Genomic DNA, 25,683 nt, shown 5'->3' with positions numbered 1-25,683 from the left:
CTCCCAGTGGGTCTTTGTGAGCTGTATACTTGGAACTAGGATAACTTTTTTGTTGTTGCTGTTATTCAGTCATTATTCAATTATTCAATTCAGTTATTCAATGCACTACCTAGATGCCCCATTTTTTTAAATTTCAAAGCTATTATCTAGCAGGAAGCATGCCAGTTACTTGCAACAATTATGCTTTTTTGTTTGTTTTCAAGAAAAGGATGTTTTCCCCAAGAACCAAATGTTATTGATTGGTATTTCTGGTACAGCTGGCTAATTTTACTTGACAATGAACAATCCAAAAAAATTTTAGGATGGGAGACTAGGTCAAGCTCATTAAATACTTCATCTTTGGTATGTGTTTTTTGCTTGTAGTAGCTAATATAAGTTACTCTTATATTAGATTATGGAAGACCAGAGAATGTAAGAGTTGAGTTATTTGACTGTTTCCAGCCCTGAGTACGTCTTTTTAAAAACAAAGGAAAAATAAGCATAATCCAATGTGAGTATCTGTCTAGGAGCCAGAGTGACTCTCAGTAATTTGATGGCAAGTTCCGTTTTATAAGACAAAGCAGTAACAAAAGAAAATCTTTTTATTTTGTTTTCTATTTATTGCAATAGAGGGAATATTATATTTTTAAGTGATTTTGAAATTAGTGTCAATTTAATTGCCATATTTTTATAAGTAAAAAAATACTCCCAGAGTATTCTCCAGTGGCTTTAAGAACTAAAATCTTCATTCCTTGAAATTGAACATTCTGTAACAGAAATTTAAAGCTTTTAAGCAGAAGAGGCATAGATATTTGCAAAGAGAACTGAAGGAATATAACTTATATTACTGGTTTTATAAATGAGCTGCCCTATATTGGATCCCCAGGGTGTAAAGTAGAGGCAATAAATCTTTCTTCTTATTTCCTGTATCCTAATCAAGAAACCGTGGAGTTCATTTATTCATTCAATAGATATCCATTAAGTACCCAGTATGTACAGGGCCCTATTCAGGGTCTAAAGTAAATAATGTACTAGAAAAAAAATGTGACTGATTCTAGGAACTTAAGACTCAAGTCAGTCTTATTACTTTTCACATCTTGTACAATAAGACTCCATTCATCATTCATATTCATTGACCCTGTGGATTAGATCATGTCTTCTATGCTATGAGTATATGTCATAACAGCCTCGTGGAACACCTAGAAAGCAAACATTAATTTTCTCTTGAAACATTGTTTTTTAAAAAGTACCCAACATATTAGGTAAGGACATAGCAAGGGCATCGAAGAAGATGAAGTTAAGGAGACCATTTGGACTTGACCAAATAGAGAAGAAATGCTTGCTGAATATTTATTTTTAAATTTATTTATTTTTCAATATTTTTTCCCATGGTTACATGATTCATGTTCTCTCCCTCCCTTCTTCCTTCTCCCCTTCCAGAGTTGACAAGCAATTCCACTGGGTTATACATGTATTATCACTCAATACCTGTTTCCATATTATTCATTTGTGACACAATTTCAAAGGTTTCCAGGGATTGATTTTTTTGAGATTATAAGAGAAAAAGAATGGAAATATTCATTGGAGGGTATTTTTGCCCCATCCCCCAAAAAGGGTTTCTGAAAAGCCACTGACTCATACATACAGCTGTCTTTTCGTTTCTAAAATCTTTTTGAGAACCAACTTGGGGACCCATGGAAGGCATCCTTAAAAAAAAAAAAGAGGGCAACAGATTGGCTTTTGCAAACAATTTCCTACAAACATAGAGGCAGCGAGGTGACACAGTGTTACTAGCTGTATAATCCTGGGCAAATTATTGATTCTCAACCTCAGTTTCCTGATCTGTAAAACGAGGAAAATAATAGCACCTGACCACCGGGGTTGTTTTGAGAAGAAAATGAGAAAATATTTTAAAAACACTTTGCAAAAAACTTAAATCATTTAGAATGCTATTATATTCTACAAGCTATATTTAAAGAGTTCTATAATTGACTGAGAAATGTAAAAAATGTATCTCATAGCTAATGCTTGTTGGTATTTTCAAAACATTAACAGAAAGAATGAAATGGAGTCTTAAGTTCTCTTATTGGTGTCAGCTAGGCGGCTTAGTGGATAGAGAGCCAGACCTAGAGACAGGAGGTCCTGGGTTCAAATTTAATCTCAGCTACTTAATCCCAATCACCTACTCCTTGGAGCTTCTTCTGCCTTGGAACCAATACACAACATTAATTCTAAGACAGAAAGTACGTTTTTTGTGGTTACTGTTAAATAAAAAGTTCCTCATTATGTGAAGATCATCACCACTATGTTCAAGTCCTCTAAAGTTTAGCGCTCAGCCATCCGCTGAACAATGTTGAGGTAAGTAAGATATGAGGCAGGGATGCAGACACCCAGTGTGTTTGCCAGCATCACGGAGGGTCTCCTTTGCAGAGCTCAAAAGAGGGTTGTTTCCCTCTTGATGCATTTCTGCTGCCTGGTGTTGCCTGCATTGAATCCTGGAAACTTCTGAACCCTCCTCAGATCCATAATTATTCAAAAGAAACGGGCCTAGTAATCCTCTCCAAAAAACAGATCTAGGACAGACCATAGAGGCCACTGAGTATTCATTCAATGTTTTATTTTCATTTATTATATATATATATATATTTATTTATTTTATTATTAACAGACCTATTAATTTAACATCTTAGTTCCTGCAATCAGTCCATATAATCACTTATTGTCTAAGAGATTGTTTGGGGCAGTGAGGTGGCACAGTGAATAGATCACTGGGCCTGGAGTCAGGAAAACTCATCTCCCTAAGTTCAAATCTGGCCTCGGACACTTTCTAGCTGTGCAATTCTGGGCAAGTCACTTGATCCCCTTTGCCTCAATTTCCTCATCTGTCAAAGGAGCTGGAGAAGGAAACAGCAAACTATTCCAGAGCCTCAAGAACCTCGGCTTAGAAAACTCATAGAGGGTCAGACACGACTGAACAACAAGAAGGGACATGGTTTCCTACAGCGTTTGTCCCAGTTCTGGCTGCCCAAGGAATACTTGTTGAGTGAATAAATGAATATTACATTTTCTCAGGTAGGAAATTAGGAAGGTAAGAGAGTTGTTGCTTCTACTCTGAACCCTGAATAACCAATGTAGGACAGCTTATTTATATTATACTATAATAAAACATATGATATATAACATATTTTATATATATATATATATATATTAATTGGGAGAGAGACAGTTTAAGTGTTTATGTAGGGCCACACAGCTAGTAAGTATCTTAGGCAGTTTTTGAACTCAGGTCTTTTTTTTTTTAACCCTTACCTTCTGCTGTAGAATCAATACTTTTTATTGGTAGAAGAGCAGTAAGGGCTGGGCAAAGAGGACTAAATACTCACCCAGGATCAGAAGTCAGGTTTTATTGACCCAAAGCCCAGTGCTCTGGCTACAAATTTATGTTGCTCCTAAATTTAACAAAATATACATAGTAGTATTCTTTGCTGCACCAAAACAAACAAACAAACAAAGAAACAAGCAAAATAGGTATCCATCTAATGGAGAATGAATTGTGCCTTGAGAATACAATGCAATGTTTTGTTTTGTTTTTTAACATCATAAGAAATATTGGATCAACTGGGGGCTCAGTGGATTAAGAAGCAAGCCTGGAGACAGGAGGTCCAGGGTTCAAGACTGACCACAGACTAGCAGTATGACCCTGGGCAAGTCACTGAACTCTCATTGCATAGCTCATACCATTCTTTTGCCTTGGAACCAAAACATTGTATTGAATCTAAGCCTTTATTGTTCTTCTGCCTTGGAACCAATACTTAGTATTGATTCTAAGACTGAAGGTAAAAAAGTTTTTTAAGAAAAAAAGTGTTGAATATAAAAAATTCAGGTAAACATAGTAAAACTTACCTGAACTGATATGGAATGAAGAAGGCAGAGTCAAGAGAATGATATATGCAATGACTACAATGAACAATCTAAAAATAGTCAATGGCATCTGAATTCAGACTAATTGCAAGGAGCAATCTTACTTCTATTCCATCCCTACTGATGATGGAATGAATGCATGTCTTTCCTCTCAGTAAATGAAAACACCTTGAGAGTAGATTGTTTTCATTTTTTGTATTTGTGTCTCCAATATCCAGCAAGTCTGACACATAGTAGACATTTAATAAATGCTTGTTGACTGGCCAGAGAGGCAGGGAACTGTGCTTCTAGAATGTTGCATACTCTATCAGATGTCACTTCTTGTTTTGCTTGACTATTTTTTCTTGCTTAAATGCTGGGAATGGGAAAGAGCATCAATAAAGACTTTAAATGCATATTTCTCAAATTGCAACATCTGTTTCCTTGGGAAGTCCATTGAATGATTCCATTACTATATCTGTCTTAGGCATTGCTCATGATAGTGAGCTGAATGCAAAATGAAAGAGGAAGGAAAAAATAGATTGTATTATATTTGGGGATTTTCATAGCTTTTTAAGAGATTCCATGGTATTATGTTTGCAAACAAGAGTAAAAAGAGCTCTTCCCTGACTTGTGTTCTTGGAGAAGAAGTGAGCTGGTCATATAGCAAAAGTGTGGAATAATGAATGATTTAAGCATGTCACTGGAATAAACAAAATAGTAAGAGAACCATAGGAGACCTTTAGCTTGTGAAATAAATTCTCTCATACTCATAGAAGTACATCAAGAAGAATTGCACAGGAGTAGGAATGCAGATGAAAGCAAAAGTTTTCACTTGTTTATTTAGGTATATATTGCAGGGATTTGGGTTTTATAAGATTAGTCACTTATAAAAATGAACAATATGGAATTATGTTTTGCATGATAATACATGTATAACCCAGATTGAATTGTTTGCCAGCTCTGGGAGGAAGAAGGGAAGGAGAGAAAGAGACAGTTTGGATCATATAACTTCAAAAGACTTATGTGGAAATTTATTACATGTAATCGGCAAAAAAATTAAATAGAAAAAAGAATTGCATAAACTATAAAAGTACCAATAAATTGCTTTTTGTACAGGGAGATAATATAGTTACTATATATGTATATGTGTATACATATATGTGTATATATATATATATATGTATTTTACCTATGAAATCCTGAACTAATCAGAGAATCAAATAAGCATTATGCACTGCTGTTTCCAAAGATTATGCCAGCTACCTCCAAAGTCATTGATGGTTTATTTTTTTTAAACGACAATATTAATATCTTTTGTTTTTATGTAATCCACATTTCCCAATGTATATCTTCTTTCTCCACCCCTGAAAGGGATATCTTTTAAGAAAGAATAAAAAAGAAGGAACAACAGTTCAGCAATGCTAAACAATATTTTCAAAAAGTCTCATGTGCAATATTCCTAAACCCTTGTGCAGAAAAGCTCAGAAAGATGCAATATTATATCTCTTCTTCAGGGCCAACCTCGGTTATTATAATTTTGCAGCATTTAGTTTTAATTTGTTCTTATTGTTATTCCCATTTCTATTGGTGTAGTCATTGTGTATATTGTTTTCTTGGTAGACTTCACTTAGTATCAGTTCAAAAAAGTCTTCCTATGCTTCTCTATATTTGTCACAATTGTTATTTCTTAAAACATAGGAATTTTCCATTTCATGCATATACCATAATTTGTTTGTCCATTCACCAGGTAGTAGGTATGTTCTTTATTTCTATTTCTTTTCTATTAGGAAAAGCGATGCTATACTTTGGTATGTATGGCCTATATACCTCCCTATCTTTGGGCATAATAGAATGGATATTTTGCTACTTTTTAGCAACCCAGCTAAATAGTCAGCCAAGATGACAGAAATGAGGAAAGATCAGGCAAACAATTCCATGGTTTGAGAGTTGGGGATAGAGGCTGGAATCTTAAGTGCCAGTAGTATCTTGTAACCAAATCCAGGGAAGACGTTTGACAGTTTCTTTAGGATTTGTGGGGTGGAAGATAAAATGTTATGAACATGCTTATCAATATCAAACTCCTGTGCATTCTCATTAGGAAGGATTTCACATAAAACAGAACTTTCCAGAGATGAGAAGGATTGGTACTAGCCATTCTTGGACCACTTAAATGGGTTTATTCTTTTACTTCTTGCTTTTGTCCAATTAAATAAAAGAGAAAGGGAGGGGAATATACTCTTGCTGAACATCTTATTTTTAAGGAAAAAAAAGTTAAAAATTACTATTAAATGACAAAAAAGGGGGGGAGTATGGATATTGAAATCATTTTCTTTGCACCAAATTTTTATCCTGAATGATTAGGTTAGACCAATTCTCAGCCCCACCAATAGTTTATTAACAAATTTGTCTTTCTTTAAGCCCTCCAACATTGACTTCCCATCTTTAAGTATCTTTTTCAACTTGTAGTGTTATTTTTTCAGTTCTCATCCTTGACCTTTCTGTGGCATTTGACAGCATTGACCGGCCTGATAAGCATTTTCCATCGTGCCCTCTACCTTGATATTTTCTCATACTATGGCTTTTCTCATTGCTATTTTCCCCCTGCCATTTCAACAAGCCCTTCCCAGTTTCATTTACTTTTTCCTTTTTAATTTAGGCAAACTTCCAGACTTGGTTCTCCACCCTCTTATCTATACTCTTTCCCATGACACTTGATCCACTCCTATACCTCTATGCTTTGGGTCAACCTTGACCTCCATTGAAGACCTGGCCTGAATCTTCATTTGATTATAGGATATTTTTACCTGCATATTCAACCAAAATCTGTAATTCAACATGATAAAAACTGAACTTTTTGTTTTCTAGACCTGGTTCTCTATCTTCCCCATTTCTGTTGGCACCACCATTTTCCCAGTCACCTAAGCTTCCAACTTTAGCGTCATTGTTGACACTTCCCTCCCTCCTATCTCAGATTAGTTGCTAAATCCCTGGAAATCCCTCAGGCCCCTGTACCTTTCTACTTTCTCTGCTATTCCTTTTTGCCACCCTCCTGGGCTAGTATAATAAAATCCTAGCTAGGCTCTTGCCTCCCCAATTAGGAGAGGAAGCTGTAAGAGACTACAGATACAAACCACAGGAACAGAATAGAAGAGGCCAGGGGAGAGAAGTGATGCCATGAGATTGTCAGTGCCAGGCTCTAGGACATAGGTTAGAATCATGCATGATATGGTTGAGAAGGATTTTGTATTAATGAGACTTCTCCAACCCCAATAAAGATCACAAGATGGTGATTCCTTTTTTTCTCCCTCCTTAAGCTACCTTTCTCACCTCATTGGAGAGCAATGCCTTTCCCTTTGGGGAGTGAAAATGTCTGTTCCTTCAAAATGTGTTTACCTTTCCTTGTTTAAATATTTATTTTGTGCCTTAAATTGGCAATTGTGATAAACTTTTAACTCTAGACATTGCTGGTATATTGGCTATAAGTAGTTCTAGTATATTTATTTGGGAATATAACTGGATAGAAGTGTTTAGAGGATTCTCTCCTGGGAGTTTTTAAAGAAATGGTATTTTTGATAGCATTCTGTGAGCCAGGGGCTCAGAGCTAATAAATAAAAATAAAATAAATTATTAGGGGGCTCAGAGCAAAGAAAAAAAAAGAATTAGTGATTTTTTTTTACAGTTTCACAGAACAGACATTGACTTACAGGATCTTAACCTTTTTTGTGTCATAGATTCCCTTGGAAGTCTAATGAAACCTATGGACCCTTTTTTTTTAGAATAAAATTATTAAAATTGTAAAATAATTACATGGGATTATAAAGGAAACTAATTATATTAAAATACAATTATCAAAAACTTTTTTTTACAAAGTTCACAGACTTTAGCTTAAGAACAACAGCTCTAGTCAATGAATTGACCAGCAGTGTTCAGGCAGCTGTAACTAGCTGGTCTAGTAATGAGATGAGGCCTCTTCCATTTTTGATCATGGGCCATTGGAGAAGATAGGTCCTTCTAGAGGGAAGCAACTAAGGAAATGATTGAAGAGATGCCCAAAAGGATGAATGGCCCAGCCCATGAAAAAGAACAAAGGAGAGTAAGGATGACTGACAGCTTTACCCAAACTTATGGTACCCCATCACTGATCATTTGTAAAGGAGTTTATATATATAGTTATAGTTATATATATATAACTTTTAGGAGTTATAAAATGGATTAAGCTAGGAGGGACAGGCTTGGAATCTGGAGCACCGGGGTTCAAATCTGGCCCCCAGACACTTCCTAGCTGTGGCCCTGGGCAAGTCACTTAATCCCCATTGCCTAACCCTTACTTTTCTGTCTTAGAGTTGTTACTAGAATAGAAAGTGAGTTGTTAAAAAGTTGTAAAACACTTTCTTCACAACCACCCTGTGAGAAAGGTACTGCAGGTATTATTTCCTCCATTTTACAGATGAGAAGATGGGGACTCAGAGAATAATTGGAAAAATTTTACTTATGACCTTTGAGATAATTGATGATACTGTGGTTTGGGAACTATCCTTCCAGGCTGGCTATTCTCACAGAAGCCCCATCAGTATTATCCTGAGATCATTCATTATATCTCTGTTCACGTTTCTAAACCAATATACAGGAATGTGGAAATAGGACTTAGAAGATAAAAGGCTGACTTGTTCATATTTTAATTGGATAAATTAATTCTTAATCTGGAAATGAAAACAATTAGGTTGAAGGTCAGTAAAGCTCTGCTTACTCTTTTTTAAATCTTTTTTTTTCAGCCCTTATTTTCCCTCCCCTTATGATAGAAGGCATCATTTGGGAGAAAGATATTTAAATATAAATTATATCTTTCTTGTTTCAATTTTTCATTTCATTCTCTGGAAGTGACATTCACAAGTTATTCTTCAAATATTAAATCTATAGCTGTATATGTCCTCTGGGTTCTGCTCAGTTTGTTGTTCATTATCCCACGTAGTTCTTTCTAAGGTGTTTTTTTTAATTAGCCTGCTCATCATTTCTTATGGCATAGTAACATTCTATCACAATCATATACCACAATTTGTTTAGTCATTCCCAATTGGTGAACATCCCCTCAATTTCCAGTTCTTTGCCACTACAAAGAGAGTTCATATAAGTGTTTTGGAACACATAGGCTCTTCCCCTTTTTCTCTGATCCCCTTAGGAAATAGACCTACCAATGATATTGTTGGGTCTAAGGATATACATAGTTTTATAATTCTTTGAGTGTAATTCCAAATTGCTCTCCAAAATGGTTGAATTAGTTCACAGTGCATTAGTGTCCCTTCCACCTATCTTCCAACATTTGTCACTTAGCCCTTTTGTCATTTTAGCCAGCCAGATGACTATGAGGCGGTATCTCAAAGCTGTTTTTGGTTTGCATTTCTCTAATTATTAGTGAGAGCATTTTTTTTTCATATACCTACATAAGGCCTTGGTTTCTCTATCCAAAAATTGTCTGTTCATATCTTTGATCCAATTATCATTTGGGGGAGTGAGCTTCTTAAAAGTAGGTCCTTTTTTTTGTCTTTATAATCTGTCACAGTGCCTAGTACATAGTAAGAACTTAGTAACCATTGTTAAATTTACTTGGATTGGTCTCTTAGGAAAGCTCTGATGTTCTGAGAATGAACAAAATATGTTCCAAAATATTTGCTTTGTGATATTAAGAAATCTCAATTGTGTATTGATAGGTTGAAAGGCAATATTAAGAAGACAGAATTTCTTTGTTTCAGGAACCTACCACTGAAATTATTTTATAATATTGAATGATTTACAAAGTTATGCGAGAATACTTAAAAGTACATGTGAGAATGAAAAGTTTAAAGTAAATTTATTTTGTATTGAAGTTTTTAAATTTTTGGTAGCATATAATATGCATATCTACCTTCTTGAGAATATATAAATTGGTCAGGTCTATGGATGAATATAGTGCTGGAAACCTGCTAATACCATTATATAATTTTTTAAAAAGCATTTCATTTTGTCTTGCATAGTAAATTAAGTAGCAAGTTGTAAATTTTCTTATTTATGTTTTCTATATTTAGGGAAGAAATTTTGAAGAAAACCAGACAGAAACCCAGCAAAGCAAGTCAGAGGAGAAACAGGAGAAGAAATAGGAAACTGAAGAATAGTCATGATAGATCTATGGAGAAAGAATCACATGTAACCTTAAATCATCCCATGCCAGAGGATGAGGGCACATCTGAAAGTGAAGGACATTACTCAGAAGAAGAGAATTGTGGAAACTCAGTATCCATGTCCATTGGAGATCTGGGACGTACATCAACAGGTTCTATAAATGAACGCAATGAAGAAAGTAGTAAAAGCCTAAAACCTGAATTTGGAAAAGACATTCTTTCTGATACTCAATCTGTCATGACTGTCACTTTGGAAAGTCCACCAAGGTGTGACTCACCTGTAGAAAGTGACAACTTGTATCAGTTAAGTTTGACATCCATTCCTCATGAAAATCTACTCGGACACATGTTTAATCATCAGACAATGGCTCAGAACTTTGTAGGAAGACAGAACAATCCCTGTGGACCAAATGTGGAATGTTCTAAGATGAAGGCTGACGGTGACACTGAACTGAGTCACTCTGTGGTTGTTGGCCTTAAGGATAGAATGATGCCCGCTAAGGCCACTCGCGTTCCTACAGAAAAGGATAGCATGTCCTTTGAAAGACCCAGTGACAAAGAAATTCTGTCTAATCAATGCAAACTTGACACTTCATATGAAAATGTAAAAGATGAACCCAGAATCAATAGGAATCAAACAAATCATTGGGCGTTTTTCTCGGCCACATTATCTGATGAAAAACTGGAGTGGGACGTGGACGCACCGCCCTCTCTTGCTGGTTGGCCTGGCGGGCCTCCTAACTTTATAAATCCACAGAGACCCAAGAAAGCGAGATGTTCCAAACAGACTCCTCCGGACAGGGCCGGGGAACTGATGAGACTTGGGCACGGATCTGAAGACACAGAACCAGAAAACCATCTGCAAGCCTTGATGGAGAAGGCTGATGCGTTTAGAAATGAGGACCTGGCCTCTGCTCCAACTAAAACGACAGACCTAACTCCATTCATAGCAACAGAAACTAACGTCCTCAGAAGCCGCTTGCCTGAAAGACATGCCCAAAGGAAGACCCCAGCAGTAATTACTAAGAAGGGAAGAGTTAGAAGGATTTTTAATTTGGCTCCAAATTTTCACCTGCCGAGACTAACTGTGGTTAGTGTAGAAGAGAGGAATAGAGATGTTCTGTTAGCTGATAATCACACATTTAGAAACATTTTGATTGTAAAAAATGATAGAATTCCAGAAGCGAATCATGAAGAGAAGAATGAGCACGAAGGGATCACTCTCCAAAATGATCCATCACGATTTAACCGTGATTCTTCCATAAGTCTTGCATGTAATCCTGGAGGAGAATTTCAGTCTCATGATGTATCATTCTGTCAGTGGAGACAGTCTATGTATTTTCCTCAAAGGGCTGTTTTGAAACTTTTCTTTACAACGGAGAAAAGAATTCCGACGTTTAAATCGCAGGCAGTAGGGAATAGGCTGAATGAGGTAGAACTAATTTCTTTGGGAATCTCATATCACCAGCCTGATATTATATTATCTGCTAAAGTTAATTCTGATCATTCTGGTTTTGCCTTTGATATTTTTTCTGGAAGTTTTGGTGCTCCTGTTCACAAAAGAAATGAATCTGAGTCATTACGATGTTTACAAGCTGAAGACAGTAAAGATTCCCTAGGTGTTATCCCTAATTCCTTTGGACTGCCTTTATCACAGAGATTTGCTTTCCAACTTGTAAATCTATTTGGATCTCCTGGAGTTCCATTAGGTAACTTTTTTTTTTCAGTTTCTTAAAACAAGTTTCCCAGCTTCATACTTCAAGTTGCCTTTGTTGTTGTTGTTAAGACATTTTTTAGTCATGTTCAACTCTTTGTGACTCCATTGGGGTTTTTTCTTGGCAAAGATACTGGAGTGGTTTGCCATTTTCTTCTCCAGCTCATTTTACAGAGGAGGAAGGAGAGACAAACAGGGTTAAATGACTTACCCAGGGTCACCCAGCAAGTATAAATCTGTCTGAAGCCAGATTTGAACTCAGGAAGATAAGGTTTCCTGACTCCAGGCCTGGCATTTTATCTACTCAGCTACCCCTGAATTCCTTAAAGTCTGTTATTGCATATTGTTTTACTGACTTTTCACACACTAGTTTTATTGCTTGGGTAGAGTTTTTCAATAAGAAGATTCATCACAAATAGTGCTTTTTCCTCAACACCATTGCTAATTATTTTTGAGTGAATATTCTTAATATAAGTAGATTCAGAGAGAATGAAGAGAAAAGACCAGAGTGAGACTTGGAGAAACAAGTGACTTAGGACATACTGAGGAAATAACTTTTATTTCCTTCAGAATTCTCCACCTTGTCAAAATTCTCAGTTGGCACATGGCCATTCACAGTTGTAATAAAATTGTGCAACTTAAATTGAACTGTAAGAGGGGTAACTGGGTAGCTCAGTGGATTGAGAGCCAGGCCTAGAAATGGGAGATCCTAGGTTCAAATCTAGTCTGAGACACTTCCTAGCTGTGTGACCTCAGGCAAGTCACTTAACCCCCATTTCCTAACCCTTACCACTCTTCTGCCTTGGAACCAATACATTAATATTGATTCTAAAGTAGAAGGTAAGGGTTTTAAAAAAACAAACTAAAAATAAACAAATTGAACTGTGAGAATAAATAACAAAAATAGGAAAACAAGGGGGCATCTGGGTAGCTCAGTGGATTGAGAGCCAGGCCTAGAGACAGGAGGTCATAGGTTCAAATCTAGCCTCCAACACTTCCCAGCTGTGTGACCCTGAGCAAGTCACTTGACCCCCATTGTCTCACCCTTAACACTCTTCTGCCTTGGAACCAATACATAGTATTGATTCCAAGACAAAAGTAAGGGCTTAAAAAAAAATAGGAAAACAAAACAAAACTTTGAGGCTATCCAAATTGAAATATGATAATCATCTTTGAGAGTAAAAGAAAGGGAATTTGAATTAGCTGGACTCCCTTCCCAGTTCTGTGACTTGAGTTAAAAAAAAAATCCACTTGTAGATAAAATGGGATTGATTATGGGACTAGTATACATGTCTAAATAATTTAATATGAAATGTTTTTATTCTGAAGGACAAAATCATATACTATCAAGTATATTTAAGATATCAGTCAGCTTAAAGTTTAAAAGGTATGCATGTCCAACTTTTGCTGAATGCATAATGATCTAACTCATAGGGCTGGGATTCTTAATCTTTTTTATGTCATCAATCTCTTTATTAGTCTGGTCAACTTCTTAACAATGTTTTTAAACACATGAAATATATTAGCTTACAAAGAAAATCAATTATCTTGAATACTATTTTGAAAATATTAAAAACAAAAACAAAGTCTGGACCAACTCCAGGCTAACGATCCCTGTGGCAGAACAGCATCCTAGCATTCTTCTTTCTGGGGCTAGAAGACAGAAGTTGAGTATGCTAAGATACAAATGCTTGTGTGTTGTGTGCTTTCTACAGGAGTCTTAGAAAGGACGACATTTCTGATTATATAGTGATTCTGGGCAAGGACTCACCAGCCATCGTCAGCTTCCAGGTGGAGTCATCTTCAGTCGTTGTCAGTATCCTAACCCCTAGCCCCATGAGAGTTAGGGTGGATTTTCCTTAAATGGTATTGAGAACCTCTTTAGGACTTAGTTGGCTCAGGGATTACTGACATCACTTTCTGGTCACCTGATTACGCAGCAGCCATGGAGAGTTCCAGATGTGCACTGATGTTTGGCCGATGGAAAACAATGAATGAAAGAAATAAGGAAGCTCCATGCAATGACATCAATTTCTTAAAATGTCATAAAAGCTTCTTCCTTCTGAGACATCTTTCTCTTGCAATGGCTAAGAACATTTCCTTTTGTTCACTAATGAATGATCTATGAGTGCTTTGTATTGTTCCAGGACCAAGCTGAAACTACTAGAGCCACTCAGAATACTTACAGAGCAAATCTTGCTCCTCTCACAGGCTCCCGTGGGCTTAATTATCGTATCTATTCAGATGACTCACAGATCCATATATCTATTCCAGTTTCTCTCCTGACCTGTAGTCATGAATCACCAGCTGCCTAGTTGACATTTTAATGTGTATGTCCTGAAGGCATCTTGAATTCAGTGTTCCCAAACTGAGCTCATTATCTTTGACTCCAAAGCCATCTGCCCACCCTCCTCCTGAATATCCCTATTTGTCTTGAGTCCTAGCTTCGTAATCTTGGCATTACTCTCCTTTCTTCCCTTCCCCCCACCTTACATACCTAAATAGGTGTGAACTCTTGTTTCTGTCTCCACGTCTCTAAAGTCCAAAATCTTCTCGCTACTCAGATGGCCACCATATTAGTTCAGGCCCTCATAACCCTTCCCATAGTGTTATAATAGACTTTTAAAAAACCTTATCTTCCATCTTGGAATTAAGACTATATATTGGTTCCAGGGCAGAACAGCAGTAAAGACTAGGCAATGGGGGTTAAGTGACTTGCCCAGGGTCACATAGCTAGGAAATGTCTGAGACCAGATCTGACCCCAGGCCCTCTTGACTCTAGGCTTGGCTCCCTATCCACTAAGCCATCTTGTTGTCCCCTCTGTTTATAGCCTAAATGGTCTCCCCAATTCCAGTGTCTCTCTATTAGAATCCGTCTTCTTCCACATAGTAAATGCCAGTGATTCTCTAGGTAAGAATGTGGGCTATAACAGTTATTAAGTGGCCGGGTCAGAGTACCTCTGAGTTATATGTCATGGGGTCCTGACTGCTTGCAGGACCTAGACTACTACCTTTAGGAATACTTGCTATATAGGAAAGACAAAAATAAATGACAAAGGACACAAGCATTCTATGAATATTGTAATGGATATGTTTAGAGGATGATCCAAGGGATTGTGGTGAATCTGGCTTAGCATGCAATCTCATTTTGATCTTTTGGAAAGAACTTGCCTAGAGAAAGGCAAGGGAGAAAGGAATATCCAGGCAGGGGATTTGTTAGAAGGGAGGGAACAATGTCAGTGAAGCAGTGTGAATAGATTTGTTTGACAGAATCAGACTAAAAAGGGAATGAACAAATAACTGTTGTATCTAGAAGTGACTGGAATTTATAGGAGGGGAATTAAATGTCAAAATTATATATCTCTTATATCGGAATTAAATGTCAAAATTATATATCTCTTATATAGGAATTAAATGTCAAAATTATATATCTCTTATATCTCATAGTAAAGATGTGCTGTGCATATCTATATATTTGTAGATTAAAAATGAATGAAAAAAGTCTTGGAAAAGATCTTACTAGAGCTCTTTCTGAATTTGGCTCTGGCAAGATTTAGCTCCAAGCAATATTTTTGGTTATCTAGGCCATGGCCAGTATGTATGAAATTATGACACATTTTACAAACAATTCTTTCATTGGCTACTATTTTTCTTATCAAACATCCAAATATCTAAAAAAGATCGATTCAAAAAAATACTGTACTTTGAAGGGAAAAAACCCCATGTGATGTTTTAAGTGCACTGATGATGGGCAAGGGGAAGAGAATATGCATTTACATGGCACCTACTATGTGCCAGGCACTATGCTAAGCAGTTTTTACAATTGAGGAAACTGAGGCAAACACAGATTAGTTGACTTGAATTTGAACTAAATCCAGGTCTTCCTGACTCCAGGTCTATCTCTCTATTCATTGCACTATTTAGTTGACTCTGTATGTCAAAAGAAATTATGTCTGTTTTTATTTTTTTTTATTCTGGGCACTGTTTCAATTCAATGTGTGTAACTACGTACATTTAAATTTTACACATATATAGGGTTTTTTTGTTTAGTCCTTTTAGTCAGGTCATATCTTTGCGATCCCATTTTGGAGTGTTCTTGGCAAAGACACGACTAATTTCCTTCTCCAGCTCATTTCAGCAACGTTAAATAACTTGTCCAGAGTCACAAAGCTGGTAAGTGTCTGAGGCTAAATTTGAACTCATGAAGATGAGTCTTCTCCATTCCAAGATCGGGGCTCTCTCCACTGCAACATCTAGAGCCACATGCATAAGGGTTACATGTGTTTAATAAGTTACATTAAGTCCAAATGCTTTTTTCTAATCAACTCTTCAGTTCTGGCATCTGGAAGCAGTTTCAAATTTTAAACCACATTTCTAAGAGATTTAAAAGGCCATCTTCTATTTTTCTATCTAGTTTTATCTGTACCTAAATCTATCTGTCTCTGTTTCTCTCTCTCTCTCCTTACATCTACCTATCTTTCCGAATCCATCTATATCTCTATAAAGCAAAAGGCCTCCATGACACTACAGATGAGGTATATCCCATTTTATTTTTTTACAGAGTCTTTGTTGCTTGATGACTATGTAGTTGCCCTTGACTGGAAAACATTAAAGATGATCTATTCACAATGGAAGACTTCAGTTGAGGTATATTGTTATGTTTTTAAAGAAACCCTCCACTAACACACTTAAATACACACACAGACATTACACACACACACACACACACACACACACACACACACACACACACGTTCCATCTTAACCGAAAACAACTGAAAAAAAAAAGAAAAAAATTTCATCCATTAAATTTGGATATTAAAGTGATATAAATCACTGGTTAAAATGGGAAAAATTTTAAAATATATATGTATTTTATAAATAATGTGACCAAGAATGTTGTACAAATAATAAAGTAGCATTATTTTCTTAGATTTTCTGTAAAATGGGATCTTTTAAGAGGATTTCTGCTCTGTGACTGTCCTTAGCATATGATTCAGGGATTATCTCTAAAGAAGAGTCTTTCCATTAATTTGGATATACACAAGGTACCCCAAAACTCATAGTGTAATTTTGTTTTGTATTTTTTAAACCCTTAATTAAATCTCAGTTAATTAAATGATGCTGATGAGAGGATGGGTAAATACTATTCCAGAGGTATGAGCTATTGCCTCTGACGTCCTCAATCTATGACTTTTCTCAGACTTCAAACAGCTCTTTATTTGAACCTGTCTTATGTAACTTATCATGAATATTATTTGGTATTGCAGTTATTTGTATGTGTCCTGTTCCCTCCTACAGCACTTTGAGCTCCATGAGGACAGGAACCATGACTTATCTAAACTTTGTATCTCCCCCCGCATGCAGCACAGTGCTCTGCACACAGTAGGTGTTTCATAAATGCTTACTTAATTGGATTTGTTATTGCTGTTGTATCTTGACTTAAGTGTGGCCAGAGGCATCTTGAAATCAAAATTGTAATAATGGAAGTACAATGGAACATTGGAAATCTAAAAGACCAGGATAATAGATGTTTCTGTTTTTTCTTATGTGTATATAAACACTGCCATGCACGCAGTAGTTTATTCTTCCATTTATCCAGACAAAAAAAATTTAATAAAAAGTTTTAATTTCCCATCTGCTGATGAGAATCTGAGAAGCAGCAATATTTTAGCAAGTAGAACCATCATTTTCATTTGTGCTCCACTGGGAAGTTTTCAGTTACTCTTGGCTCTGCTTCCCCTTCAAGTTCTCTGATTTGAGGCTTAATGGCAATGTAAATTTGAACAGCAAATGCTCTGTCCCTTTTCAACATATGTATTTTATCATGATGATTTCTAGGAACGGCAAAAGAAGATTAGAAAAGAAAATGAAAATTCCTTGAGTGGTAAGTACAATTTATCCCACAGGTCTCTGAGCCCAGAAGGAAATAAATGTTGATGTTTTGGGGGATATTTAAAAATGTTATTGCCGTATTATTCTTGAAAACTAAAATATAAGAAAATTAATCTTGTTACTATAATAACTATCTGCTATTGCAAATATATGGTTTTCTATAAATTTGGTTCCTTTTTTTGGACCATAACAGTATTAGTAGTGTTGGTGCTGAATTTATTTTCATATTGGGTTGAACATATTTTATGTCAAGAGTTTGGAACAGGTTTTTTGGAAGGAAGAGAATTAAGGTTTATTTTTATTTTTATTATTATATTATATATATATAATTATATATATATATATAATTAATGATTAAGTATATATTTTTTAAAAGGCCCTAAAGAAAATAGGTTGAAAATGTAGAAAAACTCATGTTCACATGAGAATATATTTTAAATTTGACATCAAGCAAATGTTAAGTAAACACATTACACATTTGTTTGAATGCCAATTGTTGAAATAAACACAGCTGTCTTTATTCCGTATGCACAGAGCTGGAGGACTACTTCTGATAAGAAAATTATGTACTGTAATTCACCACATGTTATCTTTAGTAATTTTAAACTAATTTATTTAAACTTATTTATTTCTCAAATACTATTGTACATCTAGTCTTCATTTGTAATTATATATTTAACTTGTAAAAAAGAGTTCAGGTTCCTAGAATAGAAAGGCAGTACTTGGAGGGGAAGGGAAGAATTAAGGAATTTGAGAGAAAAAAGAAATTTTTGGCCATTTGGAAAAGCTGTGAGGGAGATTGTTAGGAAGATGAGCGAAGAAATTAAGGAAGTTGGGGAATAGAAAAATACCAAATCAATCAGTAATCAATAACCTTTATTAAGTACCTATTATGTGCCAGGCCTACATAGTGCCAGTTGGACATCATGCTAAGCTCTGAGAATACAAAAAGAAAGAAAAAAATTGTCCCTTCTATGGTTTAATGAGGGATATAACATACAAACAAATATACACAAAACAAGCTATATATAGAATAAATAGGAAATGATTAACAAGGGGAAAGCACCAGAATTAAGAGAGGTTGGGAAAGGCTTTCTGTCGAAGGTGGGATTTCAGTTGGGACTTATAAAGAAATAGTTTTAAGGTGAAATGAAGAATGCTAGGAGAACATAATGGAAAACATATTGGAAGCTCAGTACAGAGAAACAAGACTGAGTAAGGTGTAAGTTACAGAATATTGAGAGAAGATAATTCTGAAGGTGCTAAGGGCAAAAAAGAGGAAGATTAAGGTAGAGAGTAGAGAATAAATAGAAATTTGGGAAGAAGGGACTAGTAAGAGAAGTTAGCTGTCCTTCTCCAGCATCTTTCCAATAGTCCTCCCACAATTACATTTTACATTATTAATTACTTAAATTTCTATTACTATCAGAGTTCTTTTTTGGCATATTGAGACATTAGTTCCATTTGACTTCTGGATTTTAAAAATCATATGCATGATGTGCTTTTTTTAAGTATGTGACACAAATATATAATTAACAGTTTGTGTACATTTTAGAAATTTATAATAAAATATTTTTACATATTATCTGCTAATTATTATATTCTAATTTAGTACATCTACAAAAGCATTTGTTATACTAACTTGCTGAGTCCTAAAAGAATGGGACACTGAAATCATAAACTATATTTTGATGGAAGAAGAATAGAAGGATCTGGGGTAAAATGCATCATGGAAAGGGAAAAGGTAGTTCTTAATTTGGGGGACATGGGTGAAGGCAACTGCATGTGGAATTCAAGGAAGTTTGGGAGGAATACTGAGGACTTTTGGGTGCCAAGAATAGGGTACCAAAAATGAATTTCATCTGCTTTACAATTTTGTCCAGATCTAGCCCCAAACTATAGTTTTTTCTTTGTAGTTGATGTCACTAGCCTTCCTGATACTGAGAAACCTGATCAGCAAGAAAGTCAAGGACATTGTAAAACACTGTCAGAAACAAACTTTTCCAAAATTGATACAAAGGATAATTTCCAAGATATTGCAAGTCTTATTTTGGATACCACATCCAGCCATTCTTGAAGAGTTATTTGAATAAAATGCTACATCAAAGAGAAAGGTAACAGTATGAAAATGTTTTCTTTTACTAGCCTCTAAATTTCTAGATATTTATAAAAATCAATAATTTTTTAAAGAAGGATTTATAGACTATATACCCTATTAAAAGGTATGAAAATTAAAAGAAGAGGGTAATTACAGAATCCTAGAATTTTAGAGTCGGAAGATAATTTCAGCTGCCATCCAGTTCTAGCCATACCTAAAGGAACTCCCACTAATCCATAATAAAAAAAATGATTGACACTAAAGAGCTTCAGTGGTGGAGAACTCATTGCAACCTGAGATAGTCCCATGCACTTCTACATAGCTCTAATTGTTAGGACATTTTTTTCTGGTGTCAAGTCTGTAAAAGTTAAAATTTAGGGAAACTGAGGCAGGGTAGAAATTAGTTTCTCTCTGCAAGGAGTATTATATTTTTAGAGGTTTATTTAAGATCAAGAACTTAAGAATATACAAGTAAGAAAAGCACATGTCTAGGCCAGAGAAAGGCCTAGACAACCTCACCTACATCATGAAAGACTCGTCTGCTTGCAAGTGGAATCAGGAAAGAAAAGGGAGCCCCAGAAGCCTTTCCAATCAGGTTAAATACCCCATCTCAATCTCGGCCCAGGTGAGAATTCAGTGATATTGCAAAGCATTCTGGGGAAGTGGAGCAAGGACTTCTGGGAATTGAAGTCCTGGATTCAAGTCTCCATTTTTACAAGTCTCAATTTGATTCAGCCCTTGGTCCTGCCTCTGGAGCCAAACAATGAATAAATCTAATCCCTCTCCCTCTTGCTAGACCTTCATATTCTTGATCAAAGCTATCATGTCTTCCCTGAAACTTTTCTCTTCCAGGCTAAAGATCCCTAATTCTTTCATCTGATCCCCCATATGGCATGAACTTAAAGCCCTTCCTATTGCCCAGTGAGCATTTTCCTGCTTTTCAACATCCTTCTCAAACTATGGTGCCCAGAACTGGACACAAAGTCCTTCAGATAGCATGTGGCTGGGGTGTACAGTATACGGATTATGCCTCCTTATCCCTGGGTAGCAGCACTCTGGGGCTCCTTCCATCCCACACTTGGACATGCAGGGGAGTCCCCCCAGAAGCAAGCTCCTGCCCTGGACTTGGGGTCACAAATCTCCATCTCCCATAGTCTCTACACCATCAGTTGTCCAGTTAACTTTAGTTAAGTAGCTTTGACAAAAGGGTATTTATTGAGAAGATAGGGCAAAAACCAAATTATAAGCTAAGCTTCTATCTCATTTGATTCATCTTATTAGGTTCAGCCCAATGCTTTAGCCTACTAAGATCTTTTCATATTGCCCCCTCTATCATCTTCTGAATTAGCCAGCCCTCCTCACCCCACCTTTGTGTTATCTGCACATTGGACATCTTCCTTTTCCAAATCCATAATAAAAGTGTTAAATAGCCCAGGAGCAGGGCCTGATTACTGAATCCAAATCCTACACTGAGATACCATGTTCTGTCTCTTATTCTGTTTTAGTATAAAATTAATAATAGAAGATAGAGTTTATAGAGCATCTATTATGTGCCAGGCACTGTGCCAAACCCTTTACAGTTGTTTTATCCTCACAATAATCTTAGGAACCAGATACTATTTATTATCCCCATTTAATAGTTGAGGAAACAGGGTGACTTCAGACCCATTATCCTCTTTACCACCTAATCATGCCCTCAAATATGAAATTTTTATATTTTATTCCAAAAAAAAAGAAAAATTACATTTTAAAATTTTATCCCCCCAAAAAGAAAAATTAAAAGGGGGTGGGGATGGGGTAGCAGCTAGGTAGTACAGTGGATGGAGTGCCAGGACCAGAATTGGGAGGACCTGGGTTCAAATGTGGCCTCACACACTTCTGAGCTGGGGGACTCTGAGCAAGTCACTTAACCCCAATTGCCTCACCTTATTGTTTTTCTGCCTAGAATCAATATTTAGCTTTCTAAGACAGAAGGTAAATTTTTTTTAAAAAGGTAATTGGCCAATGTACAAGAGAATTTAATATCTGATTTCTTATGCATAGAGTTTTTTGTGTTTTTTTTTTTTTTGGTATGATTACCTAAAGGAATGCATCTCTCCAATGAAGCAAGGGTGCTTAAAAATGCAAGGAACTTATTGCTCATTGTTGAGAAGTGTATGGTTTAACTACTCAGGTGGTGGATTGAATAGAGCCTAGAACATTCAAATAGTTCTATACAAGCATATTCACACTCGTTTGTGTGTTTTCTTGGTGTCCATTCTTGTAATTCTCATGTTTCTATTTTTTATCTTTCCAGCTTCCTTAGACCTCTTCAGAGCTGAGACCATGTCTGGATTTTTGTTCCTCATTTTCATTTGTCTAAAGTTAATCTAACTGAAGACTGTATTTCTTCATTAGTAATACTTTATAAAAGGCTTTGCTCATTTCCTTCCATTTAAGAAAAGAAAAAAAGCCAGAGGGCTGTTTTGATATTAAATAGAAAACAAGTTCTCCGAGGAAGGTACCTGGGATTTCTGATAGACCACAGGCTTAATAATAATCAGAAGTACAATATGACAACCCCAAAAAACCCAAATGTGATCTTAGATGGCATTAGCAGTGGTGGTTCCCTTAAATGGCTATATCTGGAATATTATATTCAGTTTGGGGGAACATGTTTTATGAAGGGTACTGATAAGTGGAAAGAACCTGCAAAAGTGTGACCAGGATGGTCAGGGGCCTCAAGATCGTGCACCCTTTATAGGTCATCTCTCTGCATTCTGACTCTTCTTCTAGCATTAGAGCTATTTGGGGAAGCAAGATGATTCATCTGGCATTTTAGCCATCTTCCTCAAATTCATGTTCGCTGCAGATTTTGTAAACATGCCGTCTTTGTCTTCCTATTAGTCACTCTTAAAAATGTTCAGTAGAATCAGGCTAAGGAGGGAGCACTTCCAGTTGACATTGATCCCAGTTGACAATGATCGTTCTTTTGGTCCTGTCATTAAAGCAGTTATGAATCCACTCAATTACATTATAATCCTCTCCATCTTGTCAACAAAGACTTGTGGGTCTTTATCAAATGCCTTAATACAATTGAGTTAATCTATGTATATTTTATTTCTCTGATCTTTCTGTCTGATAACTCAGTCTTGGGAGGAAATGAGATGAAAAGTGCCCTGTCTAGATAAGGTTTGGGGTATTCAATTCAGGGTGCTACATTTTAGGAAGAATATCAGCCAGTTGGAGATAGCACAGCATAGTGGATAAGGACCTTATCTCAAAATCAGGAAGACTCGGTTCAAGTTCTACCTCCAACTTTGTGACGCTGGGAAGGACATTTAACCTCTCAGGAATCTGGGCAGTTCTGTAAGATTATCAATTGAAGAGGTGGTCCTGACCTACTTTGGTAGAGTGAGTTTTCTCTCTTCCTATGAAGTCATAGGCACAGTCCCTATCCTCAACTTATTGACAAGTTGGACCATTTTCATTGGGGTGGGGGTGGGAAGATGACCAGAACAGAAATGGGACAGGACACCTTGTTATAGAAGGGCTGCTTAGATTGGGGGAGAGAAAGTTTGGGGTAGGTATGTGGACATGAAAGCTGTCTTCAAATCATTTGTCCTACATGGCCCCAGTGGGCAAAAATAGAATAATGGATGCAAGATACAGAAAGGCAGATTAGGGGGAAGATTTCCCTGTATAGGAGGGCATTAAACAAGACTCCTTTTTGGAAATGTTGTAGAGAGAATTCATAATCAGATACAGTCTGGACTAGCTCACTCTTCCAGCTCTGAGATTCTGTGACATAGAGTAAATATGAGGGCTTTTTCTTAGTGAACCTACTCATCCTTAGTGCTTACATGTCTCTTTCCAGATGATCACAAACCATCTGTTTAATAATCTGTTTTAGAATTTTGATGAGTTTGGGCATTAAGTTCATAGGTATATAATTTGAAAAATCTATTCACCTATGTTCTTGCAAATCAGTACTTTATTTGCCCTTTTAGTTTTCTCACCCTTTTTCTTCTTTCTCTTTTCTTTCTTTCTTTTTTCTTTTCTTTCTTTCTTGCTTTCTTTCTGTCTCTCTGTCTGTGTGTCTGTCTGTCTGTCTCTCTCTTTCTTTTTCTCTCTCAATCAACATTGGAAAAACTGGAATCAATATTGATTGCAAGGCAGAAGAGGGGTGAGGGCTAGGCATGGGAGTTAAGTGACTTGCCCAAGGTCACACAGCTAGGAAGTGCCCAAGTACAAAGTTGAACCCAGACTTCTTGACTGCAAGTGTGGCTATCTATCCACTGTGCGACCTAGTTGCCCTCACACCTGAGTTTTTGAGGGCCTCAGTTTCTTCATCTTTAAGACATTAAGGAAGGATTAGATAATTCCCAAAGGTCCTTCAGCCCTAAATTCTATGTATCAGGCATGGGTTCTGGACCTTGTGCTGCCGTTTTCTAGTCATATGACTTTAGATAGGCCATTTCTCCAGGCCTTAGTTTTTTCACCTGTAATGGAGGGATAATTCCATATGCCCTGCCTGTCTCACAATGCTGTGGAGATCAAATGAGATTATGAATGTGAAAGTACTTTATATATGTCAAAGTGTCATACAAATATAAATCAGTTAGTAAATAAATATTAATTAAGCTCCTTCTTTGTGCTAGGCACCATGCTGAGCCCTGGAAATGCAGAGACAAATAAAAATAAACATAGTTCCTCCCCTCAAGGAGCTTGTAATCTAATTTTATTGTTGTTCAGTCGTTCCAGACATGTCCAACTTTTTGTGATCTCATTTTGGAGTTTTCTTAGCCAAGATACTGGAGTATTTTGTCATTCCTTCTCCACTTTACAGATGAGAAAATTGAGGCAAATCAGGTTAAGTGACTTGCCCAGGGTCAGACAGTAAGTGTCTGAGGCCAGATTTTAACTCAGTCTAAAAGGGAAAGACAAATCTCTGCTCTCAAGGAATTTATAATCTAATGCGGAAAGACAAAAAAAGAAGCTAAAAAAGGGAACTGTAGAAAGGAAAGGGGGAGAAGGGAGAGTACCCAGAAAGGGAGCTTGATGAAATCCTAAAGCAGAGCAATTGGTAAGAAATGGAGAGAGAATTGGAGCCCCTTCCTTTAGCAGAGGCCCTGGAGCCCGAGGTTTGGCCCTCCAATTAGAGGGTGTGATCAGAGGGGCAAACGGTCCTGATGAGATGGGAGCACCAGGCAGATTGCAATCTTGTAGAATGAAGAGGTTTCCCAGTGATGAGGTTATATACTTTATAAGCAGCAAAGTATTAGGTATTGTTATAAGGTATTATTAAGTGGGGCCAAAAATCCCCCTCCCTGGGCTATCTTCTCTCCTATAGTGCCTGAGATGTCCACGATGGGCTGGCACAGGGGAGGCTGAGGCTGGTGGCTCTTTTGAGTTCCAGGATTCTGAGCTGCTGTAGAACTAAAGCCAAAAGGGTGTCCATATTAAATCTGGCACAAATATAATGAGTCCTGGAAGCAGAGGGCCATTGGCCACCTAAAAAGAGCCTAATTGGGTCAGATCAAAAAAAAGAAGAGATAAAAGCTTCTTGTGTTGATCAAAAATGGGATCTCGCCAACGGTTGGCCATTGACCTTCCAGCCAAGGTGAGATGGGGAGACCTAGTTTCCAAAAAAGAAAATTACTACATGAATCCTTTGTTTTAAATCCTTAAAGTTTTTTTGTTAAAATTCAAATATATATATAAACATGTTATATTTATATATAACAAATATATAAATATGTATAAAATATATAAATAAAATGCAAATTTTAAAAATTCTCTTTAGGATACTTTGGTACAGTAGGAAAAGCCTTATCAAGGGAGTCAAGAGACATTTGGGGGCCAAGCCTTAAATCTGACATTTATAAGCTTTTCAACCTATGTCTCTATTTCTTTTGATTCCTTCCTGCCTTAAAATGTACCCAAGGTAAATAAAGAAATCT

General features: G+C 36.5%; 1 protein-coding gene across 11 annotated transcripts in view; it reads left to right on the top strand.

The window, feature by feature from the left end:
* Window positions 1-25,378, top strand: part of N4BP2L2 (NEDD4 binding protein 2 like 2) — a 75,054-nt gene extending 49,676 nt beyond the window's left edge. For 4 of the 11 annotated variants that reach the window (XM_016421878.2, XM_056825153.1, XM_007495299.3 and 1 more), the window contains 6 exons: window positions 9,942-11,743; window positions 16,310-16,395; window positions 17,050-17,133; window positions 17,590-17,635; window positions 19,560-19,757; window positions 22,038-25,378. In XM_016421878.2, the coding sequence (XP_016277364.2) occupies window positions 9,942-11,743; window positions 16,310-16,395; window positions 17,050-17,133; window positions 17,590-17,635; window positions 19,560-19,720 (2,179 nt within the window). In that variant the 3' untranslated portion in view covers window positions 19,721-19,757; window positions 22,038-25,378. Of the gene's footprint in view, window positions 1-9,941; window positions 11,744-13,463; window positions 13,561-16,309; window positions 16,397-16,681; window positions 16,797-17,049; window positions 17,135-17,589; window positions 17,636-19,559; window positions 19,762-22,037 lie in introns of those variants that run through there. The other 7 variants (XM_016421879.2, XR_008918116.1, XR_001622243.2 and 4 more) reach the window with 7 other exon arrangements.
* The last annotated feature ends 305 nt before the right edge of the window (window positions 25,379-25,683 follow it).

Source organism: Monodelphis domestica, chromosome 4 (assembly GCF_027887165.1).
Source record: "Monodelphis domestica isolate mMonDom1 chromosome 4, mMonDom1.pri, whole genome shotgun sequence".
Classification (NCBI taxonomy): domain Eukaryota; kingdom Metazoa; phylum Chordata; class Mammalia; order Didelphimorphia; family Didelphidae; genus Monodelphis; species Monodelphis domestica.
Note: the sequence above shows the minus strand (reverse complement) of the source record. Positions and strands in the feature narration are given on the sequence as shown.